Below are 27302 nucleotides of genomic sequence, written 5' to 3'. Positions count from 1 at the left end.
AAACATATAGGAAAGAGCGTTCATCCCTAACACAGGTTCTCGAACTTAAAAGGGCTCTACTAAAATGTAGATTTAAGACTTAATAAAGATTTGATTACATGTATTCAATTATTAGGCGAAATATTAAGATATACCTAAATTGAGTCTTAAATAAAACAATTTTATAAAAAAGTAATTTATTTACAAACTATAAAGTACATTAAAAAATTGATGCTTATATACAAACATTTATCTTACTATAAAGCTCAGATTATTAAGACACTTAATTCAAAATAGAGATTTAACCTCAAGATAATAACTATATAAAAAATATTTCAATTCAATAGCTTTAATAGAATATTCATTGCAGTACAATTGACTATAAAGACTGACAAAATTTGTATGATTAAAGGTTATCCACTAGATAATGGTTTCAGAATAAAACAAGATCCGTAAGAAGCTGCAGTTGTGGTAGCTTTTAGCAAAAAATAGATTTTGATACTTAACAGTAGATAATTATGATGCTACCGTGATATAAACTGAAACCACTTAAAAAAGAGTTACTTATTTAAATTACTTTGGATAAACAACAGAGATTCATATTCAGATACTTGAGTCAACTAAATGAGATTTAAGCAACTGTATGAGGAATGGCACATTAAAGATGGTTACGCGCAGAAGTAAAATTTTTCATACAAATATTTTAACTAGATTCCTCTTAAAGAATATATAAAGTGGCAGAAATCTTATTATTTTTTTTTGTAAAATTAATGCAATAATGAAATTTGTCTTTTCTTTAAGACTGCAAAGCTTTAGTTAGGCATAAGTACACTTCGTATTTGTATGTAAAGTTAGTTCAGAGTAAAAAACTATGTACATAAAATTGTCATACGGTAAATTTATGAGTGTACTCTTTAAATAATTGTAAACACATCCAAAATACGGTCAGTTGGCTGATACATAAATTTACGACGATTAATAACAATTAAATCGTGTGAGAATTGCTCTCACTAGAATATATTCGAGTTGCAATAAATTGCTCAATTATTTGTAGAATACTTATAAACTAATAAAATATTGCTTTTAAATGAGATATAACGTTGAGAATAAAATAATATGGCTGTAGATCACTATAAGTAGTTGCGTCCCTGTCCATGCCATGTCCATGCTCTGGCATAGCAAAACTGTCAAACACTTTCCGTTCTATGGGATTAGCACAAGTTTCATCGCATAAACGAAAACTATGGCTTCTACAGTTAAATAATACAATAAAATTGAATTATCCGATTGCCTTCATGTTCTATTTTAAATTGAGTTACGTCAAAACTTGTATTTATCAAAAGAACTATAAAAAATAAGACAAAACGATTTTAACATCATCCATACTGATCTGAAAAGTACGCATATTCAATTTGATTTATGTGAACAAAAAGTAAACTAAAAAAAATACGACGTAAATACTAGAAGGAAGGAAGAATTTGTTATTAAGGTAATGAAACCACCCTGTATACATATTTATACGAAAATTGTCTAAGTTTTTATCATCAATACAACAGACGCAACGCAACTCCGAAACTAGCCCAAAATCCCAGAAAACCTTTCGTCAAGCTACGCAATTCTAAAACTTCATAACCTCCCCTGATTCACCAACTGGCCATCAACATTGATCTGAACATCAAGCGCCCCTCTTAACTTACCTTCTTTCTTCACCCCCTTTTCACCGTCCTTTTTCTTTCCAACCAACTCCGGCCATTTGGGTTGTCTCAAGACCGCGTCCCGCAGTCGTTCAACGGCGTACGGATTCGAGTAATGCGTGTACGTAGTTGACTTAATGTACAATTTAATTTCCGGACTGAGCGATTCCGATTCGTGCACATCATCCAATATCAACACCAGCAGTTTGGATTTGCTGTGCGCAGTTAGATATTCGATTTTCGCCCAGTAGGACTTAATAAAACTGTGCGAAAGGACAATGATCGTCCAACGCGATCGCTCGACCGATCGCTCGATTTGATCGACAATCATTTCGCCGGGGATCCAGTTGCGTGAGTGCACGCACAACTTCAGCGGTTGCGAGCCACTTTCCAGCTTTTTAACAATGTCTTCGACGATGGCCACGTCCTCCTGCGCGAACGAAATGAACGCGTCGTACTCGTAATCGCCCAAATCGGTATACAGCTGGAAGCCGTACTTTCTCAATATAATACGAATGATAACAACGTTTCTGTACGTCAAAAATATCGCAACACCAACGAGGCACACGGCAGCCAACGCTACGAGGCTGTAAGTCACTTGACTCTTTAACGAGCAAATTTGATCGATGTCTTTTGTTTCGATATAGTCACCGTTCTCGCACGTTAATTTCGCGTAATATTTGAGTTTTTTATTGAATCTCTTTAATAATCTAAGGCCGTCCTTGTGTTCGCAATCGCATTTAAGCGGGTTGTTGAGGAGGTTGAGTGTAACGTTTTCGTGTAACAACTGAGGGGCGGCAATGAGGGCGTTGTCGCTCAAATCGATTTCAATTGGATTAAAGAGCACGGGCTCGAAGTCTGTTATATTTAACCCTGAGACGTTTAAAAGCTTGACGTAAGGCGGTAACCCATTAATATGCGTGTACGATTCTAATCGCAACACTGTGTCTGGGGACGAACGACTAAGTTCCTGGAATTCGGGCAGCGAAGTGCAAGTGAATTCGACTTTTTTCATTGCGATTCTTTCGGTGCAACTGCAACCGTCAGGGCAAAACGGATAATCGCAAGTCAACATATCCACTGACAAGTCGGTCAACTTGTGGTCCGACAACTCGTTGGGCTTAGAACATTTTGCGTCGTTTATGTGTATGCGTGTAACTGACTTGTTGCTGGTGAGGTTGATAAAGGCATATAAGGAACAGTTGCAATCGAACGGGTTGTAGTCGAGCAACAGATCCGGCAACGAAGCGGCCAACGATTCGGTTGAAATTTCTGGTTGTAGGATTAGGTCGACATATGTAATTTTGTTGTATCGTAGGTCGACGCGTGTTCTGTTGTCAAAGTTTATACGCTGAAAGGAAAAAAAGATTCTATATATCTATTCGACCTTGTACGCTATATTACTTATATTTTGAGGCTGCAAAGTGTTCGCGTGACTTATTGAACAAAATCACTGCAATAAATATCCCAAAATTTTAAAAGTGATAAAGAGAGATTTTTGTAAGGGATAAACATAAACTCAAAACGACTGGTCCTATTTCAAAATTATTTCATCAACATAAATTACTTACATCCAACTCGGTGATGGAATTGTGCGATAGGTTCAAATCCTGCAAGAACACCAGCGGGAACCATACATCATACACTGTTGTTATACGGTTGTAGCTTAGATCTAAACTGTGAAGGTCCAAGAGATTTAGAATCCCTTCCGAGTATTGGACAATTGAGTTGCGCGCGAGCGACAGCACCTGAAACGTTAAGGTGAAGTCACGCAAAGGAGAATATCAGCACTCGTTCCTGGCTTCGGGGAGAATGTAAAAAGGATTGGTCAAACCACCATATCTCATGTCATGATATATGAGGAAAGACGAAACTATTACATATATAGAAATTTGAAATGATCTTTTTAAATAACAAAGGAGCAGGGCTGGCTGATGTCAAGCAATACCGCCGCCCATGTACGGTTACATTGACGACCATTTTCATCCAGGTATATCATGATACCTTTGCTTACATAGTAAAGGTTATCAATATAGCTTCGATACTAAGGGTATAAAAAAGCATATTTCGTTTGACTCTGATGGGTGGACGGCATCCCTACTGACAGATGACATGATACGTCATGATCAGTGGACGGCATCCCCACTGACAGATGACATGATACGTCACGATCGAAGGGCCCTAAATGGGGTGCCAATTTGACAGCTAGCTTTCGCTACCGTGTTGGTTAATATGAACAATGAAATGACTGAAAATATCACACGAGTACGCTCCGAGATGCACGTATACGTAACTCCGTCGAGCGTTACCAACCGTATCTTTTGAAAATATAGCGGGTCTGAGCGGACATGTGCAGTTTCATACTCTACACGAGATTTAAAATAATGGCGGTGGCGGTATATATAATGGCGGTATACGTCAATTCATTTTCTGAAATTCTCTTACCTTCAGATGTCGCAAAGGATTAAAGGTCCCATGTCTCAGTCTAGTGATTTGGTTCTTATTCAAATACAACTCTTGTAAACTTAATAAATCCTCGAATACATAGCTGAAACATAAAAACAATACATTATCAATTATCGACTATGTATTTGTGCATTGTTCCCATTGTCCCCCATAGAGGATCTTTGATAATCAGAGACAAATCTTTGTTTTTAATTTATTATTTAAGATGTCATGTGGAACATGGTGTAATGGTTTCAGCTCCTTACAAACGTTGTGTAAAACATAAAACTTGGCGATTAAAAAGATTTTTATAGAAAAGAAGTTTATTGCCAGTTGAGAACTGGCAGTAGATGTAAAGTTAGATGCATTTTTCTTCTTTTTTTTGACGTTCATAAGTGTACATTGTGTTACCTCAGTCTTGGCTGTGTTCATATTTTTATAGACAAATGGTCTTTTGAGCCTGACACGTGTCGATTTTTGAGTCTAGTTTAAAATTTCTCATTGTGTCGGTAAATTTAACCATGTATTAGAAAAATATAGTAAAAAAATTACTCACTCATTCAAATCTTCAATATTATTTTCTCGCATATCCAAAATCTTCAGGCTCATTAAATAAATAAACAAACCGTCTGGCAACACTTTTATCTTGTTTCGACTTAGATTTAATTTCATTAATTTGTCCTGTCCATTAAACACTTTTGAAGGTAATTCCTCAATTTCATTGAAACTTAAGTCGAGAGATTCCAAATTCAAATTTAAGAACAACTTTTCAGGCAAAGTTTTGATATCACAGGCAGACATAAATAACTTCTTAATGTTGGTACTATTTGAAAATAAATTTTCGGGTACATCACTTAGACGTGTATCGTGAATGTCAACAAGTTTTAATGAGGGTAGATTTGAAAAAAGACCATCTTGAGCTTGAAATAATACATTTTGTGAGTTACTGAACATTTTTACCTGAAAATATAATAAGCATTTAAATCCATATATGTATGAATTGCTGTCAGTTTCTCTATGTGTATATATTTTTGTGTTAACTAAGGAATGTATAAAAAGCTACTCAAATAAAGATCTAGTGATAGTAGTGAATTTAACCAATATTTATGTATTGTGTTCATTACATTATAAATAAGCTAATTCGGTATCTAGTGCCATGCAATTGATTGACTTGTCATATAAAAAGTTAACTATGACAAAATTTCGTAATGTTATAAATATATATAGACGAAACGGGATAATTTGCCAAAATAAATTAAGAAAGGAGGTAAAAGACATGCCGTTTTGACATCACAACTTATTTTATGTACAATTTATAAAGTATGATTATATACGATGATACATAATTCTATTGTTTAAAAAGGCACGACGTAAATTATCACTACTTAAAAAAAAATGCTGTAAAAATCCTCTTTCTAAACCAAAAATAGATGAGAACTGAATGCTTTTGTAAATTTTATGTAGGTAGTTCTAACTTTTATTGCACATAAGCTTGGTTCACCTAAAGGTATGTATTTTACCTCAGTCAGTCGTGAGAGGCCACTGAAGACGGACGGATGCAGCGTCTCCAACGAATTGTCATACAATTCAATACTTTCCAGGAGTCTATTTTTAGAAAATACTCTTTCCGGAAGGGAACGAAGATTATTTGAGTTTAAACTAATATTCACTAAGTGAGGTAGATCTGAAATAATAAAAAAGTGATATTTATACAAATAGAAAATTAATGGACAATATTAATAAAAAAATTAAGACCTCAATAGGGCTTGCATTATCCAAGAAAATGACTAATACAAAAAAATACCAGGAATTAAGGATACATGACGTCGCCGTATTTTCTAGAATATAAAATCACTTAACATTAGGTGTGTTTCCTGACTGTTTATCCCGTTATATAAAAAATCTTACTCATCTAATTTGTTGTTGGCTAATGATTTCTAAGCCGGAAATTCACACTGCCCGGAACTTAGGCTTGTATGACCATAGCGATTATGTGAATTGAAAGTGACCCTGTTAATATATACGTCTATAAGTCTGGCCATAAATACTGTTACAATTGAAAATTAACAAAATATTACGTTTGGATTTGGAATCTATCATTTCTATAACATTGTTCATTGGGTTTTCTCATTTTGGCGCCAATATATTGTACAATCTTTTGAGATATTAAAATGGAGTGTGGTGATAAAGAGAACTGAATCGCTGTGATTGCATTACATTAAGTAGGTATGAAGCCAAAAGCAATTTTTTTAACTCTCCATACGCTTGGTATTAGTAAAATGTTTGTTTACCGGGCTATTAATAGATTCGAGACCTTCTCTGTTTGTGACAGAAAATGATCTGGCCGTCCACGTAGTGTTCGTACGAAAAACGTGGTCAAAGCAGTAAGGGAAAGAATTTTAATAAATCCTGGCCGAAAGCAAAAGATCTCAGGAGATGAAGATACCACCTCGCGAACTCGAAGAACCATGTCACGTTCTTCAAAAGATGTCTTGTATAAGAGACATTTCTGATATTTTAAAAGAGAATAGGTAAAAGAAAAAACTACTGAAGCGGCACGCAAAGGGAGGCCACAGAAAAATTTTGTTTACGGATGAGTTTTTTTTTTACAATTGAGCAACATTTTAACAAACAAAATGACCGCTGCTCAAAGCTCTAAGGAAGCTTTCGAATTAGTCGACAAAGTACAACGTGGGCACTATCCGACTTCAGTGATGGTTTGGTGGGTCCATACTTTTATGAAAAAGGTATCAAAACATCAGCACAAGTGTATCAAGATACCATTCATGAAAAGGTAGTGAGGCCCCTTAATAACACCATGTTCAATAACCAAGAATGGTCCTTCCAGCCAGACTCGGCGCCGTGTCATAAAGATCGGTCTACGCAGTCTTGGTTTGAAACTTTTCAGACTTCATCAGAGCTGAAGACTGGCCGTCATCTAGTCCCGATCTTAATTCGCTGAATTATGATTTATGGTGAGTTTTACAGAGTACGGTTTGCTCTAAACGCCATGATAATTTGGAGTCTCTAACACAATGCATACGATTGGCAGTGAAGAAGTTTCCCATAGAAAGAGTGCGTGCTTTCATTGATAACTGGCGTCAACATGTAAAGGACTGTATTGCAACCAATGCATACCACTTCGAATTATCTTTACATATTTTAAATTGTTTTATATTTATGTATTAAACTAACACACTGTAAAAGTAATAAATGGTATTGGCAATAGACATTTTTTTTTACTTTATTCATTATTTATGGCTAGACTAGGTATATATAATACCTACCTGTCAGTACTACCAATAGCAAAAATATTATTTTCCCACACGATCCCAAGTTTGCAGCATCCTACAACTTACAGAGTACAGCTAGTGTTAAACCTTACCATCAAATGCATGCTCATCAATTTCGAGACTAGGTTTCTGACCAATAATCATCAAATCACTCAAAAATGGCGTCCTTTTAAAAGCGCCATCTGGTATCATTGAATTCAATTTAATATCGAGTAATGTTAGATGTTTTATTGTCAAGATGGCGCCAGTCTCGTTCGTGAGATGCAATGCTGCGTACTGTATAAGCACACGCGTAAGATTTGGCAATGTTGATAATGCATCATAGGGCATCTCTATTGTGTTATCTGAAATTCAAAGACATGTGAAGTTGTATCCCGTAACCTAATAGTTTGGGGGTAGACTCATTTTTGTGATATTTATTTAAAATATCATCTGAAGTCAAAAGACCAGAGGTTGTATATAGATAGACAATTTTTTTAGTTTACACCGCATTTTAAAGAAAGGTAATGAAAAATATAATTTCATGAAGGATTTTATTTTATAACTTATTAAGAAATAAATCAGTCTATTTTAACTAAAATAATCTACCGTCTCCTACTGACATATAGTATTACCGCTGTGTTGAAAAGAGATTAGACCGAGTATTTATATTTTTTTATTTTAAAATTAATTTTAGCGGTGTGTGGCTAGTGGCTTCAGCGTCTCTCATCCCTGAGGTCGTAGGTTCGATCCCCGGCTGTGCATCTATAGATTTTCTTTCTATGTGCGCATCTAACATTAGCTCGAACGGTGAAGCAAAACATTGAGTGGAAACCGGCTTGCCTTAGACCCAAAAAGTCGACGGCGTGCGTCAGGCGCAGAAGGCTGATCACCGACTTGCCTATTAGATTAACAAAGGATCATGAAACAGATGCAGAAATCTGAGGCCCAGATCTAAAAAGCTTGTAGCGCCATTGATTTATTTAATTTTGTAAAATTAAGAGTTTATCTTATGCATGTTCCTTGCCCGCGTTTTAAAACGCACTTTTAAAAAGGCCTGCTGACAAACGAAACTAGAAAATATTTTTGAGATTCGGAGTATTCTATGCTTTATTGCCAAGTAGAGCGTAAGCTTCTTATTCAATGCAATAAGTTCAGGTTCAATAACACACAAAACAAATTAGAAAGTAGAATCTTACGGCATCCGCGTATTTGGAAATTCGTGACTTCCTTCAACCCCGCTAGATGGCGCTGTGTTATGTTACTTTTCAGATCTTCGAACATTAGCACCTTGGCGTCCTTCGCCCCGACCACAGCATCGAGCACACACGATAATTCTTCATCTGGCAACACGCAGTTTTCAATTACCAGTAGTCGTATATTGGGCGAGGCTGAACGTTTGCTTATATGTGAGCGCACTTCTGTTAGCTCCTTGCAAATGAATGTTTTATCCTGAAATTTTTATTTATGGTTGGAGATTGGACCACGACTATTCGTCTGAGATTCATCGTTTCATTAACATTTTTCTTGTAAATTTTATTACAAATTTATTTATTTTTTACTAAGTGAATGTAACTCTGAGAAATAAAGTATCCTTAAATTTTTTATCACTTGTCCCTTGACTTAAGTCACCGTAAAATTGTAAATACCGTTAGGATGTAAGCTATCTCGCGAGATTGTGATCCTTAACGTACTGCTTACAATTTGACGTATTATTATTTGGTAGATTGGAATCTATTGAAGTGAATGTATGTATTTATATAAATATAAATGTTTGTTTATAATAACTTTAACATTATTTTATTATTTTTTACCTCACACCGCAATGAAACGCTGTTCGCAGACACTTTCACCACTACTTCTCCAGCGGGAAGTGAACACGTGACCTCCACTTTTCCTGGCACGGATTGGACAGCACAACCATTCGGCTTAATCCATGTTAGCGCCATAGGTTCGTAGCCTAGCGGGTACTGGATATCCAGGGCTGTATTACTGAAATGATCGTTACAAATGTTTAATACTAGCGGACCCGACAGACGTTGTGCTGTCTTAACTATGAATATTGATTTCGAATTGGTATAATCACCTAAAAATGCTTCATGATATACAACATCTTTGTTTGTTATTCTGGCGCGTATATAAATAATTCTGTTTAACGGGAACAGGCGACATATAACTGGCCATGTGAAAAACATGGATTTTCAAGATTAATGCCACAAACAATTAGCGACTGTAATTATTTTAATAACTCCAATCGAAGCATTACTTTTAGTGAGTGCTTAATATGGTGGTTAAGTATTCTTAAATTTTCTAATTTCCGCGCTTTTTTCTTTCATAAGAACCTTCTCCTGACAATAACAAACACAACAAAAAAATAATTTGCGAAATCGATCTAGCCGTTCACTCGTGATGCCGTGATAGGGGTCCATTTTTATATATATTGACTAGCTGACCCAGCAAAAGCATGGTTATGCGCCATCATTTTCTTGTCCCTACATCGGTTGCTTTGAAGAGATTTGAAGCCATTAATGACAAAAATATATAATAACGATAACAATGATAGTAATAATTCTATTACAATTAATGAAATTCTGTAATAATCTTAGTAGTAATAAGGTAAAATGAAATAATTGTATTATTTGTATTCATGGCTATGATAATAAAAGCCTTATATTAAACTTTATCTTATTAAACTTTATTTAACTAATTCCTGTAAAGTTGCATATCACACCCCCCTTATCACTTAGGGGTTGGAAATATAGTGAATGCAATTCTTTAAAAAGTTATCTTTGAACCGAATATCAATTTTAAAATATTATATTCATATCATTCTTGAAGGTTAAAAAAGACGTGAATAGCTTCTAAATTACGCTATTTATAATCCATCGTCAAAGGCTGACATCGCCTTTGGCCACTCACAGTGACGATGGGTTTCTGTAGCTGTCTTTAGTAGGCGATTGACTGACTGATCAGATTGACTGAATGTGCATTAAAAAAAATCATAATTGGTCGAGCCGTTTCGGAGGAGTATGGGAACGAACATTGTGACACGATAATTTTATATATATATAGAGATAACAAGTCCTGTCTAGAAAGTACTACATTAAGGAAGATTATATGCGAAGCAACTCCTAGCTCAGTTACAGAAAGAAAAGGAGGCAGGCTATACTGCTTTTATAAGAAACGACAAACTTATGGTATTCAAAGGTGTATGGTAACATGTCCCGCGATCTTTTCGAATCCACTCAAATGAAAGAATTTTATCAGGATCACCACCAGCCAGAAAGAGGAACACGCCAAAAGACAGCCATCCAAGAAAAACAAGGTTATCAATTTAAAAAATTACGTTATCCAAAGTTCTCCAAAACTCCAAACTTCCTCTCAATACCAGGATGCCCACAGCTTCCAATAGCAACCACTAATAAACCCGTCGGTCGCACCACAACTGCCCATACGGCTGGTCACCGCGGAAGAGATCGACCGAAGAATGGCCAAGTTCATACAGATAGAATCAAAAATAATACAATTTACTACCAACTTACACTATAAATAAATATATACCACAAACAGTTCAGTAAACATTCTTATACTTAAACGCTCGAAGTATTGCAGGACAAGGAAAGTTTGATGAACTTAAATGTATCCTGAACTAATTTAGAAATATGATTCACTTTATTATTAATACAGAAACATGAGTCAAAAGTGAAGAACAAAAATACTTATTTAACCTGGTCATATACATAAGTGTAACTTTAGAAAAAACAGTAAATGTTGAGTGTCCAATTGTATTTTTATGTTTCATAATAGGAAAAATTCGAAAAATCTAATTATAAATACACCTAAAACTCATTGAGTAAGTATAATGCAAGCTATTAACGATCAAAATATTTTATGGAACCAATAAATCCCAACCAAAATATATAGAAATAATGTACCAAGAGGCATGAATATTTAATAAATTTCCTTCCAGTTTAAAAGAAATAAAACCGAATTACAAATTTAAAAAAAATCCACACATATGTCTATAAAAATCGTACATGTATTTATCGTATACAAAACGTCAAAAAGTCAATTGTAGCATTATTTATATCTGTGAACGAGCGTGTAATAAATTATTACGCTTCATTAGTCACACAATGCGTGATGTAACATCGATGCGATCAACCTGCACTTTTGTAAAAAATATTTAGGTATTGTCGGCAACTAATATTTTATATAGTTTTCACACGATGTACATTACTAACCTACTCTACAATTTTCAAGTGAATGCAATTCTTTTAAAATTTATCTTTGAATGGACATGAATTATATTCATGTCATTCTTTAAGGTTAAAAAAGACGTGAATAGCTTCTAAATTACGCTATTTATAATCCATCATCAAAGGCTGACATCGCCTTTGGCCACTCACGGTGACGATGGGTTTCTGTAGCTGTCTTTTGGGGCCTCTATTACCCCTCTAATTTTATTTAAAATATATAAAACTGGAACTACCTCGTTACTATAATACTTATACATATTAGTAATATTCAATATTATACACTTATAATGAGTAAAGATTGCTTTTAACTATATAGAGAATTCTTTATCAGTCTTGCTTTGAAAACTATTTACAAATCAGTGATCCAACAAAAACTGTATTCATCCACGTGTACTTTGAATTGAAATAAATAAGAAAAGGCTTACTTGAGCGATTGTCCATGGCTACTGCTGCCCAGCAGAACCAGTAATAATGATAGACAAATCATGGTTGGCTACGTTGACATTGACATCTGAAACAATACAAATAATATTCATTAATTAGGCTTATGTGACCAGAGTTGGCCTAGTGGTTTCAGCGTGCGACTCTCATCCCTGAAGTTGTACTTTCGATCCCCGGCTGTGCACGTATGGACTTTCATCTATGTGCACAATTCACATTCGCTCGAACGGTGAAGGAAAACATCGAGAGGAACCCGTCTTGGTCCAAAGCGTTGGCGTGTGTCAGGCACATGCACAGGCTGATTATCTGGTTGTCTATTAGATTTACAAAAGATACAGAATTCTTGACGCCCAGACCTAAAAGTGTTGTAGCAGCACTGATATTTTTTGAAGTCATACTTCTTTTGGCGCGTTAGGGAAAAATTATGGTGAATTTTTACGATGCGCGCGCACACCGTCACCAAAGAACCGACACCATGAAGTTGAAGCTATGACTATCAACATTTTAAAATAAAAAATATACATTTTTTCCGTAGAATTGTTTTTTGTGATATTTAAATAAACTCTATTTAACTAGATAATGCGTTATAATAAAACTTTTAATGAATTAAATACCCTTTTTCTATTGTTATTGTCGTTTTTTACGAACGTAGAATAAGACAAAGAATAATAACTTATAACGCGTGTACACAAAGTACACACACTTTTTTATATTTTTTATTATTATTTTAGTTTTGCAATGTAATCTGTATATTGTCTAATTGTTCTCATTTTTATAAAATGTATATATATAGCTCTAAGGAACCTTAGAAACAATACTTATCCATTACATTTAGAGTCAGAATTAGCCCCAAGTCTTATGTACAATCATCTTCTTAGTTATTAAAATTAATGAAAGGATGTATTTTTGTCTTCGTTTATATATATATATAATTCCTAATCGCCTATAAGTGCTTGTCACGTTAAATCTTGTTTTTTTTTCTATGTATGAATGAGCCGAGCATTGGTCGGCTTGTGTAAATTAATAAATAAATATTTTATATAATTACTTATAAGGTGCCTTTCCTGATACATGGACACACTGAGAACGGCAGGGTTTGTCCTGAAACAAATTATTTGTATACTGGGCTTAATAAATAAATTTTCCAATAAATTGGTTGATGAAGACTATAAAGTAACTATGATTATTGCCTAGATAATTAGTGAGGCGAATACAAAATGGCCGCCGCGTAATATAACACCTGGTGATAATTGTGAAATACACGTTTTATCGCACACGCAGATAAAAAAGAAAAAAAAAAGCTTTTTAAATAAAATAGTATAGTTTGATTATTAGCTTTACATAAAGTGAACTGATGATGTCGTCCTTTGATATCTGTACCAGTTTCTTGATTTATTTTACTGAATCGGCAAGTACCTAGGTGATGAGTCCTTAGTGCCTGAGACACGCCGTTAAGTCTAAGGCGTGCCGGTTTCCTCGCGTAGCAGAGTTAAATGCAAATATAGAAAATATCCATTGTTGAACAACGGTGATTAGACATCACGACCTCAGAGTTAACAGGCACGAGTTACACAAGCTAAGCAAAACTTACATTTATTGTTTGAAGCTGTTTACAATTAAACAAATTTGTTATAATGCGGAATTTGCATGGAAGGGGAAATTCCCCAACGGCCGAACAAGGGATGTTATTATCATATGCCCTTGATAAGTATACAATCTAAATACCAAACATGTTTTTTCAAATGAGTCAAAATACACAGGATGTCCGATAACGATATCACTATTTTCCTTAGGCTATCCACTGAAAAGTTATATAATAGTCCTTGTCGTAACAGAGCCACTGCTATTAAAACCTGTAGCTCAGGAGGAGGATGATTTTAAGGAGTCATGTCTAGTAAATTTAGAAAAAAATCTAATATATTTTGTGTATTTGTGCAAGGATAAAAAACCTTTAGTTGCTTTTTATTGGTTGAAGCTCTACCCCATGTATTAAGATTGGGAGGAAAAATGCTCAAGATAGAGAGAGATGAAGGCCAGTTGGATAAGGTCTGGTTTCTCTAGGTTCTTGAAAATATTATTATTATTATACAAAATAATGAAGCTCATCTAAGTAAATATGAAGAAATGTTTCAAGGAAAAATGAAGCTTCATTATTATTATAGTTGGTACACGTCTCGTTCTCAATATATTGATTTATATATTAACACTTCGTTGCAAAACATAATACAATAGATATAAATAATTGTAAAAGAGGTCAACTTGCGGCCTTATCGCGTTCGAGCGATCTCTTCCAGGCAGTTACTATGAAAAAAATAAGATAAGGTAAGCAAGAAGTGCAAAAATACATCATAAATAAAACAAATCAATGGCGCTACAACCTTTTTAGATTTGGGCCTCAGATTTCTGTATCGGTTTCATGATCATTTGTTAATCGAATAGGCAAGTAGGTGATCAGCCTTCTGTGCCTGACGCACGCCGTCGACTTTTTGGGTCTAAGGCAAGCCGGTTTCCTCACGATGTTTTCCTTCACCGTTCGAGCGAATGTTAATTGTGCACATAGATGAAAGTCCATTGGTGCACAGCCGGGAATCGAAAGTACAACTTCAGGGATGAGAGTCGCACGCTGAAGGCACTATGCCAACACTGCTCTACACAAAAACACACAATACATATAGTTATTTAGATAAAACTAAAAAACGAACAAAAAAAAGTCATGAAAAAGAAAAGTGCACATGAATCGCGATAATTTTAGATCAGTCTCACAACATAGTATAAAAGTTGAGAGTTACGATGTGCACAGGTAATGTTTGTACGGTAGATTTAAAGGTAGATAGAGAAGCTAAGCGAATAGGGACGGGATATGAATTCAATTCGATAGATTATTATTTGCTAGGTTTTGCTAGGTAAATGGAGCGTCCATGTGGTCCAGTGAAGAGACCGAACATGGCAGAGTTATATTAGCATACCAAACCATTCTAAAATCACAAAATAGAGGCAGATTCTTCGTCTGTTTTATCACATAACCGCGCGTTGTTAACGACGAATAAGTGAAGTATTCATTATGAAACGATCACCAACAGTAAATGCAAACATAGTGAGGAAATCTTTGAAATGTTCACTAACGATTCAAAACTTTATAAGTTCAGTAACAATATTCTCAACCCATCCTATGCTGAAACGGAAATTCTTGTTATTGTGAATCAATAGTTGAATTATATCTTAGTGCACTTTCGTTCTCTTTTCTTTTAGACAAAACAAAACTTGTATTTCATAGCACTTTTAAAAAACAAATATATCAAAAAACATCTTTCAGTTTAAATGGTACATAAAAATCATGCCCAGAGTTCTGTAAGTCTAAATTGAGTTGTACCGTACCAAGGTCACCATCATAATTGCAAGGACTATATACAAGAAAAACAGGATCACCTCTATTGAGCCAGCCATATCCGGTTTTAAACCACTATACCAGAGGCAATCATGATATTACTACAAATTGATACTCAGGCAGCAAATATAAATTAATAAAGAATATTCATATAAACGTCATTGAATTATGTTATAATAAAAATTAGAATAACAGTCTTTTAATTTTTTTCCTACCACCGATCTTCCTAAAGAAATGTCGAATTTTATAATAAAGAGTCGTAAATTTGATAATTAATTAGTCGCTTTAAATTACTCACGGGACAAACCCGTCAGTTTGTACCGAGTAGATAAGAGATAAAACATTTATATTATATTTGCAAAAAATTTTTTTTCAGAATTTATATATATACTTAGTCTGGCCATAAATACTGTTACAATTGAAAATTAACAAAATATTAAAGTTGGATTTAGTATCTGCCATTTTTATATCATTGTTCATTGGGTTTTCTCATTTTGGCGGTATGAAGGTAAACCTTAAAGGCACCCAAAACCGACGAGCATACATGCTGATTGTCATGAAAGTGAATGAAGCGAGAGACATACGTCAGGACCGTAGCAACTGGTGATCCGTGGTCTCTGCCGACCCCTTGATAAAAGGCGAAATGATATAAATAAAGAAATTACAAATACTTCTTTTAACGGAGAGCAATGTATATTCAAAAACATGACAGAGAACAGCCTCAAATTTTTAACTAAACTCAAAAAGCCTGAAGGAGGTTTTACTCTTCGACTGGTATATTTTTTTATATTCATTGTACGACCTTAAATCAACTTTTTATTAACAATATTTGACTCTATCAAGATAGAGTCAAATTGGACTAGGACAAAAAGACAGAGGAAAGATTTTGAGTTTTTGTAACGAATACTACTGGACCAAATTTCACCACAAGCAACCAGCCCCGGACGGGCCTGTAACTTGTAAACCTTGAAATATACACCTAGTGTTGCGTCCACAATTAAAGAAAAAAAACCAGATTTTTAGGTTCCCTGCAAGTTTTCTCTATATAAAAGCCTTCCTCAGATTTCAAGAAATTAAAACTACTTCAATTGGTCCAGTCGTCTTCGAGTTTTGAGCTTAGCAACATAATTTGCGATTCATTTTTATTTATATAAGCTAAAATGGTCCTTGTCACTGAGTGCTTATTACTTACATAAGATTAGCAAAAGTAAGAAGTCGTCCATCATATGTAACGGTATATTAATAATTATAACTAATGAATAACGTAATGATCGATTAGTTAACGATGATCGTTTACAGTGCGAATTTAATGAGCCTTATTTAAAACAGGAGAGCAGTATTGGTCAAGTGTCTTCAGTTTGCGACTGTCATTCCCTAGCTCGTGGTTCGATCCCAGTCTGTGCACAAATGGACTTAGTCACTGGCTCATTTAACACTCGCTCGAACGGTGAAGGAAAACATCGTGAGGAAACCGGCTTGCCTTAGACCCAAAAAGTCGACGGCGTGCGTCAGGCACAGAAGGCTGATCACCTACTTGCCTATTCGATTAACAAATGCTCATGTAACAGATACATAAAAATCTGAGTAACAGACTTTAACGGTTGTAGTGCCACTGTTGTTGTTTGTTTGATTTTATTTAAAACCGGACACACCAAATTATGGATTTATAAATAAAAATCACGAAATATATATAAAACATTCCCTTGGTAACGAACAGAAGCAGAAGTACTATTAACATTATTAAAACTTCATATAAGTCGTTTACAACGGATGCTATTAGAAAATGTAACGCATTTGTTAAACTCCTAAAAATATAGTTCACATTGTGTGAGACGTTCTCCATATAAAACGAAATGTTAAGAATAAGCAACTGATAGCACTCAGGTCATAAATACATATTGACAGCTAAATTTAACTGTATGAAGGAGTATCCTTGCGCTCTGCATTTCTGAAGGTTGCGTTAGTGTCCGCACACATCCTCCACTTTCGCCTAAATCGGCAAGACTGCGGCTGGATGATGGTAAGACATGGTTTACTTGATCGGTCAATAGAGTAGATCTGTAGATCACAACTCTACCAGTCACAATAAATTGTTCTAAATTTTCTGGAGCGCTGTCTTACATGTCTACAACACTCGGGATCAAAGCAAAGTATCGAAAGACGATTTTTGGCAGAACCGTCTTCGTTTTTTTTGCACGTTTGCATTTGTTTAGCTGTCCAGGCAAGGTAAGCATCCGCCTTCAACACCACATTTCCAAACTTTAATGTATATTTTCTGTTCCATGTGGAATAATTTTTTTGGCGTATCTCGATATTTGGTTCAATTGGAGTCCACGAAACATGATCAATAACAAATATTAGGGCTATTACGGGTGTTGGACCTCTTGGTTTTACGAAATCGGTAATTTGACAGTACCAAGTTACCAGTTATATATTCTAGAAGCCGTTAAGTCTGTAAAACTGTATCAAAAATTATTTAAAACATTTAAAGAAACTGGCCTGTATCTACCGAGGGATCCAGCTTTTTTATGTAATAAGAGGCAAACGAGAAGAAGGCTCACCTGATGTTAAGTGATACTGCCGCCCATGGACACTGACATTGCCAGAAGGCTCCCAATGCGTTTCCGGCCTTTCAAGAATTGGTACGCTCTTTTCTTGACCCGAAGTAGAATTGGTTCGGAAATACTTCAGTGGGCAGCTGGTTCCACACGCCTGTATGTACCTGCATGTTACGCTATGGCTATCAAACTATTTAATCACCTTCGCAGAAGTTATCAATCACTTCCGTGTAATGCATTCAAGGATATGGTGATATTTATTATAAATATTATTATTATTATGACATTTTGATAATTAATTTGACATTTGCATGCCTATTTTTATACGGCTGATTTAATGTTTTCTTTTATAATTACTCAATCTGAATGTACTACTTTAATTTCAAATAAACGATTTAATATTATGATCTTAGGTTCAAGTCTAGCCTAGCTGTACTTTATTGATGACAACGAAAACTATTGTTGAGTAACTCTCTCCATAGTAATTTTAAAGTTTGCCGAATTGAAACTAAATTTATTCTGAATATAACGGTCACGCATGCAAGCACGCAAATCTCTTTCCTCATGTATATATTTCCATATGTAATATATAATTGAAAATAAGAACTTAGAAAGCGATTAAAATAGATAAGGTAGGTAGGCGAGTAAAGAACGATCCTCGCGTTAATAAAACAATCGTATGACATATTTACGTTACATATTATATGTTCTGTAGTCGCAGTCTTCAATTCTGAAGATCGTATTATTTGCGCCGCACAACATCTTCGGCAAGCGCATAGTGCCTGGGACATGGTAAGACCCTTGATGGCCTTTACTTGATCGGCCAGTGACTGGGGGGGTCGGCGTCGAGGTCTGGTGCCCTCTGCCAGTCACGTTTTTCTAGATTTTCTGGATCTCTGATTGTTACATGTCGTAGTATGGATACGTTTGTTTCCTTAGTTATCCAGGGAATCCTTAGCATCCGCCTCCAACACCACATTTCGAGAGCATATATTCTATAGGTTATATTCCATAGCAGTGCAATAGTCCAGTCTAGGCCACTAGTGGGATCAGGGTGCGGCTCTCATCCTTTAGAATCTATCCTCGGCAGGCCACGAATGGACTTTTTATGTGCGCATCTCGAGATCCTTCTTGACATTCCTATGCATCGTGAGGAATCCGAAAATTCCCTACACGTGTCAAATAGAAGGCAGATGTTGGTGATCTTTCTGATCTATGAAAAAAAAACCAGTACTAGGCACAGGCCTAGTACAGACTTATGTAAAATAAATAATTTTGAGTTTATAACAATACAAATAGCTTTACTCCGATAAAAAACGTTTTCTTTCACTTATGTAGAGTTTTGTCGCCACTATTATATTTATTCTACAATAATGACATAACCACATTCTAAATACACGTAAATTTACACGACTTCGGAAAACCCGAAGGTTTTACGACAACGTTTTTCACAACGTCTAGTAGCCAGCTCATCAGCCACTCATTTAGGTTAAGATCAATGCTTGATTTGATTTGTCAAACTTAAAGAAAGAACATGTCGTTTGTGATTGAACTTAGCCTTAACCTGAAAGGTTAGCCATAAACAAGCCTTGCCGTTGTCTATTATCAGTCCTCTGCATCATTTAAGAATAAATTAAAACATTTATCCTTTCTTGTAGATTTTTTTCATTGACAGTATTGAAAATAGCGTTATTGAGAGTAATCTGTATACAACATGGCTATAAATGTGTTTTGGTGTCAAATAACTTGTAATCATTAATTTGTCATACAATCCAACATTAAATAATTTCTATATGCTGGTCACGTGACGATAAAGCGGTCACAGATTAGAGCGATTGATGACATGACCCAATAAATAAGGTGTCTTTGGTTGTAATGCTCTAGTAACATGTTATAAAAAATAAATGTGTCTATTCATTATAAATGCATTATGTGTAAATTTCGGGAATTTTAAGTTAAAAAAATACCTGTGCCCTGACGTTCCTAGCTATTCCGTTCTATTACCATTTATATTATCTTCCATAACATCATTCATAGATAATTCCATTTTTTTTTACTCCGTCGAGGACTGCCTTTTATATATTATGTGTATTTGTGTAAATAAGCACTGCAGATAGAACAGTGTTGGCCTAGTGGCTTCAGCGTGCGACTCTCATCCCTGAGGTCGTAGGTTCGATCCCCGGGTGTGCACCAATGGATTTTCTTTCTATGTGCGCATTAAACATTAGCTCGAACGGTGAAGGAAAACATCGTGCGGAAACACAAAAAGTCGACGGCGTGCGTCAGGCACAGAAGGCTGATCACCTACTTGCCTATTCGATTAACAAATGATCATGAAACAGATACAGAAATCTAAGGCCCAGACCTAAAAAGGTTGTAGCGCCATTGATTTATTTTTTATTTGTGTAAATAAAAATGATAATTAACGCGTAATAAACTTGTTGTTAAAAGGCATGGTACCTCATAGGGACACGGTGCGACGCGATCTTGCGTAAAGAAGCGTTTTGGCGGGTTCTTGAACTATTCTTAATTTGAATTTTAAAGAAAGAATTCATTATAACAATTAGTATATGTTCTATAATTAATAGTTTTATAAATAATCTGAAATGGTTTTAAAGTCAATATCATTATCGTTAGTATTTTCAAGTCTGTTAAGTTTGTTTATTTCATAAGAAAATAAATATGATGGAAATGCATTCGTGAACTACCGTGATGGAGTCGCTGTCGAGACCATGACCAATTGCAATCTACCCGGAATTCAGGTAGCTTTCCCCACAGCTCTGTAACTTTCAATAGCGATCCGGATCTCAATAAAGAGTTTTATTTCCGTCCTATTTGAAGGTTGCGGTACAGGCGCTCAATATCTCGCTGGGAATCAGTCATGAACCTCCGAGCTAAACGCTATATGCTATCCAGCGTTGTAATAGTAATATAAAATAGTTATATTTATTGAAAACGTAGGCAAGTCAGGTGGATGGATAACTATTGGTTTTTCCTTACTTAAGAAGCTATAAAATATCACCGACGCAAATCTCAGGGCTGTCAAAGTTGACAGTCAAGGTTTCAATATTGTATTAAAATGCGTAAAAAGCATATAACAGGTTAGTTTTCAATATTTTAGTAATTAAATGTTAATGTTAAAATATACTGTTATACTTTTTGCTTTATTTTTATACGGTACAAACTATGCTTACAAATCTGCGATGACTTCAAACTCCGACACGCGCAAACGAAAATATTTCGGCCGCTGACATGTACAAATATGTTTGTAGAGTTTACAAAAGCGATATGGTGTATGTGTACGGTTCCCTGGGTCATAAATGAGAATTATATTTTTACTCTATATTAACACACTCGCGTACAACAATACAATATAAGTGGATTAATAAAATGTTAATTGCTATGTAACAGTTGAAGACAGTGCTTACACGTCTGGCTATACTCTCGGGGCGTGACTCCGACGATTTAGGAAATCGCCACGCTTATTAAACTAAGAGAGTGAGTGAACAAAATTGGCTTGTACATTATGTATGTAATATATTTTTCTCGACATTATCGTATTAGCTTAGTAAGGATAATGTATGTGTTTTTGGGAATAAATAAATAGCTTCTCGATTTTAGCCATTTGGGCCAGTCAGTGCTTAGACTGATCGAGGATCCTCTCTTAAGATTGGAGCAACACCTCTCCCTTCACCTGTCTTCTATAGAAAATAATTTACGTATAAATATGTCCTTAAAAATTTAATGTTGCCAACCCTATTTGAAAAAAACGAAGATGGCAATCACCTTCATTGGAACTTGTTTTGGCTTCTACATTATTAATCAATGTATCAAGGACCTCTTGATTAGAGTTTAAGGTATCATTAGAAATTACAGCAATGCACTTTTTGAACTAGAACTACTAGTAATGGCAAGATTTTTTGCGACCTATCAACAATAAAATTAATAAGAAAAATATTTAAATTCTAATTTTTTGCTTTAAACTACATATATAAAACACGTATTGAAACTGTATAAAAATCCGCTTTTGAATGTTATGTTAATACAAGGAGAAGCGACCAGGGGACTTCAATTCGTAATACATATAAAACTTTACTAGTAAAAACTGTAACTTGAAGTGCAGTAACATTTTTTTTTTCAATTATACATTGTCACATGTTTTAGAATAAATAGATAATAACTTATATTATAGATATTGTATTATATTTGTCGTGGTGTACTTTTCAATAAATATATGTATTGCTTTGTAGTCATTTAGTATTTTGATTTCCTGTTAGGTTAGACTGTTGCGAACCAAATTATTCATTAATTATCACAAAACATGGTATAACCCAAACATGGATTGTGTCAACAAGCGCAGCTATGTCTCATGAAGGTATTTTTATCCTTCTTCAACATTATTTTGAATCTTCTTTATTTTTTATTCGTAGAGTAAATAAGGTTTTGAGACTAGACTTCCTCGGATGCTATCCTTAAAATGCTTTACAAAAAATAATAATAGTTACATCCTCCTTTGGTAAACTATTACTTGTTCTTAGAATTCTAGCTCATAGCAATACTTAAATGATGTATAACTAGTTAATTACAGGCAAAACCAGCTTTCTATGTATTAAATACAGTAACCTAATGATGTGGTTACTTACCTACATGTTAGATCTTGGTGCGTAAGTATTGACAATTTCTATTAACTAGAACCTCTTCCATAGACTAGCCGAAGGCATAAAACATCAATAAAATACTTGCAAATAGAGTTATATACATATATATGTATGTGAGTATTGTTAAAGGTACCTACTTTATAAAGATATATGATAAGAGAATACTCTATATAGCTGTAATGCCTAACGCCCAAAATTAATAATGTATCCTCAATCTAAGTCTAAATCTATTCTTGGATTGATTCATATCTAAAGATCGATCTCCAATCTGCATGCCAATATAACATATTTGCTACCCGATTTTTTATTCGACAATATATTGCACGTCATCTTTTGCGTGATCCTTCCCTCTCGACCGCGTTTCGTTAAATGCAATATGTTTGTTCAAGCATACTAAAATGTTGCTGTTTTTGGAATAAAATAAAATAAGTACGACTATGTATCTATAGTAACAAATATTTTTGGTTATAGCTACTGATATAAACGTTAAAGGTCTCTGTTTACGTTATTAAATATGATAATTTATGATTTTTGTGGTAATATGATTTTAGTAAGGAACGGAACGTTTCATTTTTGTGACAACTGACAAATCTCAACCCATGGCTTCATGAATCTTTGTGCCCGCTATTTTCTAAAATCTAAATATAAGTGCGCTTTGCTTAAGTACAAGTTAACATAATATTATAAATTATACAACTATAATCTCTGTCGTAATGGATGTTGAAACCGTAAGTATTTGGTTTATTTTATTTGCATGACGCTGATTTCCCGCCTTTGAGTGTTTTGTCATATTAATGTTATATAAATGTGTTTTATTAGGTAAAAGGTCGACCTCTGTCTAAGAAGCAATGCACGTTTTAACTTAACCTAATACAAGAAAGTAAAACAATTAATAAGAAATCCACCAACGCCACTAGCTATGAATGAAAAACGATGAGTGCCTAAACGCCACCGCTACCACTTGTCCCAGGATATTGCCGCAGCAACTTCGTCTAAAATGAAAGAATTTAAAGAAGAATGCTCGTAAGAGAAGTAGCAAAGGAATAAAAAAAGAATGAAATATAGCAATAGCAGAATATTATATGCCTAAACAAAAATTAATAGACCAATTTAATAAATGTAAATTTTAAAAACAAACATTTAATAATAAGAAATAAAGAACTTAGAACTAATGAAAAACTAGTCTTAGTTAGAAATGTTTTAATTAAAAATAGAAAAGTTAAGGAAGTAATTGGTTGTAGAGAATATTATTAATTAGCATAGTATAGTTTACTATTTTGTAGGTTTGGGTTTACATATTAGTAATATATAATGAAATAAATTTTATATTATGTTATGTTTTTATTTCTTTTTCCTAATATTTCATTACATTACATGGTTATAATAAATAATAATTTAATGTTATAGGTAGATTAACTACATAACTTATTAAAATTTTAACTGAGTTTCTTCTAAGAAAAATAAGTACTAGTATTTTATATGTACAAAAGGACATATAAATACAACATGTTTGTTTCTGCTAGAATTATATTAATTTTCCCAAAATAATAATGAATAAGGCTTGTTCTTTCAGTTATGTCTTCATTTCCTTCATTAACTTCTTGACTTGAAATTGTATCAAGTGTTGGAACTAAAACTTCAGCTGGTATATCTACAAATTATAATCCTTACAAATATTTTGCATAACAGCTGTGGCAATAATAATATCTTGATATTTCCATACTCCAAATGTTCTGAAAATTTTGTTAACCTTACGTCATTTGGGTCACATATCTTGCAACTTTTTAACATAGTATAGTTTTTAATACTCTAAATTACATTATATATTTACCTCTCTATAGTATTCCTAGTCTATAATGTGTACTTCATCATATCTCTGGTCAGCCAGAGAAATGGTGTTAATAAATATGGTATATTTGAGTAAGTACTATTACCAACCATCCAGTGATTTCTCAGTAGACCTGTATGATATTAAGCTATAAACAAATATACCTGTTAATTTAGTTGGCACATTTATCAAGTTCTACCTTCTTATCAAGCAATTTGAATTAACTTGTAGAACTGAGTTTTCAAAAATTGTTACATCATGAGCAGCACCAGGCCATAGGGCACAACATTAATAAAATTTATTTCTGCATCACACACAGCCTGAAAGAGCCTTAAAGAGAAATATCCTTTTCAATTACCATATTATTCACCAATTACTTCACCTAAAGAAAATAATGCTGCTTATTATTATTACAACTTCATACTATAATGTACAAGGTTAAAAGAAATATATAAATTACTTACATGATGATTGAATTCGTAAATGAGTGCAATCAATGGCAACAATTCTAGGAAATCCAGCAATTTCATGTAATTTTTCTGTACTCTGTTGGTGTATAAAAACATACTCGTCAGCTAGCTTATCAATTGCAGATGATATATCACCAACACCTTCACTATCCCAATCGGATAATTGCATTAAAACTTCCAAATCACTGTCACTAGAACTGGAGGACGACGAAAATTACCACATTTTACCGATGAATATAAAGTGAGATGATCGTAATACCGATCCATAAGCCGTAACCGACCGATTTCACCAATATCTATCTAGGATTGATTTGGCCAATCAAAGCAACTATCAAAATGGACATATAGGTTATTGGCATGAGTAAACACTAATTTTCATACAGAGAGCAATCTTCAATCTCTGATCGGTCCTCTGAAGGATTGGTTGAAAAAATAGATTGGTAACTTAATCTATGATATGATTATTGGCATGCTTTTCTGTAGAAATAGATTGAATTGTAGAATGAAGTAGGCTTAAATTGGATTGAGATTGAATATTAGTTTTGGACGTAAAATAAAACACTTAAAAGATATACATAGAATTTCAATACTACCTAAATCAATTTCTCAGGATCTAACTTAAGAAAATATAATTAGGTTTGGTGAAATTCTTGGTACTTCAAAATGTATATTTGTGTATAATATTTCTTAAAATCAGCAAAGTATTGCAGAAATACATTGTTTTTTTTTTTAATTTTATGCCAAAACAGTAATTAACAATTACAAATACAACTTTATAACATATGAAGTATAGAGTATAATATCAATTAAGAGGTATTGAAATATAACAGTTTAACTATAACTTATAATGTTTGATTCCTAATTACTCTTCAAGCTAGAATATAAAGACAACAATGAGTGTAATATAATTGGTATGAAGTCTTATTAACTTGTTAATAACCCAGGCATGCAAGACAACACAGACAATTTAAAGAATACTACCAAAAATTATTATTTTAGTTGTGTTACTTTAGGAAGTTGTAGTTGTACTTATGCCAGTTTAGGTCTTTAATTCTGAATACTATATGTAGGGCCCATACATCGGTGACAGATACTGGAAGTAAACCTGATCTGTAAGGTTCAGGATGTAATCGAATACCTTGAGAATACTGTTTTTTTTTACACCACATACATATGGTAATTGCTGCTGCTTATGAGAAACACTCTAGTGAATGAAATTATTTTGATTATATAAAATGTAAAAAGACTTTATTACTTACGTTTGGTCAACCGAGGCGAGCACGATTTACTAAATCAGGTACATCAAAACAACAAGGGTCAAATGACCAAATAATAAATCTCCCGGATCTGGACGAGATGAAAATTGCATAACAAAATATATTACCCATCGATTATCACAGGACAACACGGGATATTCTTAATGTAAATATATGGCGAATCGTAAATTTAATAAAAAAATTGTTCATAATTGTTTAAAAAAACTCACAAACGACGTCACCTTATTATGACAATTCGCACTGAACTAAGAAAAACATGGCTGACTTTAGAGTTACCAGATAAGACTTATATTATAAGTATTTTCCCAGTAGTGCGAAATGCGAAAAATAAAAATAGTCAAGACAAAAAATGTTTTTTTTTATCGAATCGAAAAATGTTAAATGACGTATTTCAAGCCCTTTGAGCATCTGGATTTACCGTTTGATTAATTTAATTACGATTACAATAGCGATATGTTGCTTACTGTGTGTACGGTTCCTGAGTCATAAATGAGATTTTAATTTTTACTCTATATTAACCACTCGCTGACAACAATAGAATATATGCGAATTAACAATGGTCATGGAAAAGTTACCAATAATTGTTACTTATAAATAAATAATTAGTAAGTATGTTATTTATTTATCTATCTGTGTACTAAGCCAATACGGTAATATCGAACAGTGAATTTGTATTAACTGTTCGACATTACCGTAAGTTAAATGAATAAATTCTATATGATTTCGGCTACATTGTGAGGAGACGTAAATAGAGCAAGAAGCGACAAGACATGAAAGACTTACAGCAAAACTAAAATTTTCAGTGAAAATGCCTTTTATACTGGTAATTGGTGTTTTCTTGAAAACTAGAGATAGCTTTATTTTATTCTAATACTTGTTACCCGTGTGGGTATTGCTCACCCATCTCTGAATAGCAGAAATTCCAGTAGGTAATCCCCACATATTCCTGGTACTTTTAGGGTTAAGGGATGCGTAATTTCCACCTTGGATTAATTGATCAGGCATTTTTATAGGCTTCTTAACTAAAACAAATGAA

The 27302-nt window shown here is 34.0% G+C and overlaps 1 protein-coding gene across 3 annotated transcripts; it reads right to left on the bottom strand.

Annotated features, from left to right (window-relative positions):
* Window positions 1-250: 250 nt before the first annotated feature.
* LOC123714976 (protein toll-like) lies at window positions 251-26496 on the bottom strand. 3 transcript variants are annotated; one of them, XM_045669696.1, is made up of 11 exons: window positions 26249-26496; window positions 13139-13191; window positions 12075-12160; window positions 9205-9382; window positions 8590-8842; window positions 7504-7755; window positions 5639-5802; window positions 4675-5078; window positions 4119-4221; window positions 3245-3421; window positions 251-3024 (listed from the first exon to the last, which is right to left on the bottom strand). In XM_045669696.1, the coding sequence occupies exons 3-11, from the start codon at window positions 12134-12136 to the stop codon at window positions 1606-1608; spliced, it is 3012 nt and encodes a 1003-aa protein (XP_045525652.1). In that variant the 5' UTR covers window positions 12137-12160; window positions 13139-13191; window positions 26249-26496; the 3' UTR covers window positions 251-1605. The 3 variants fall into 3 exon arrangements, with proteins under 3 accessions (XP_045525652.1, XP_045525651.1, XP_045525653.1); XM_045669695.1 differs by lacking the exon at window positions 13139-13191; XM_045669697.1 differs by lacking the exon at window positions 13139-13191 and having other exon boundaries at window positions 26374-26496.
* Between the last annotated feature and the right edge of the window lie 806 nt (window positions 26497-27302).

The sequence above is a fragment of the Pieris brassicae genome, chromosome 10 (genome assembly GCF_905147105.1).
Source record: "Pieris brassicae chromosome 10, ilPieBrab1.1, whole genome shotgun sequence".
Lineage (NCBI taxonomy): Eukaryota > Metazoa > Arthropoda > Insecta > Lepidoptera > Pieridae > Pieris > Pieris brassicae.
This window is presented reverse-complemented; position numbering and strand designations above follow the sequence as displayed.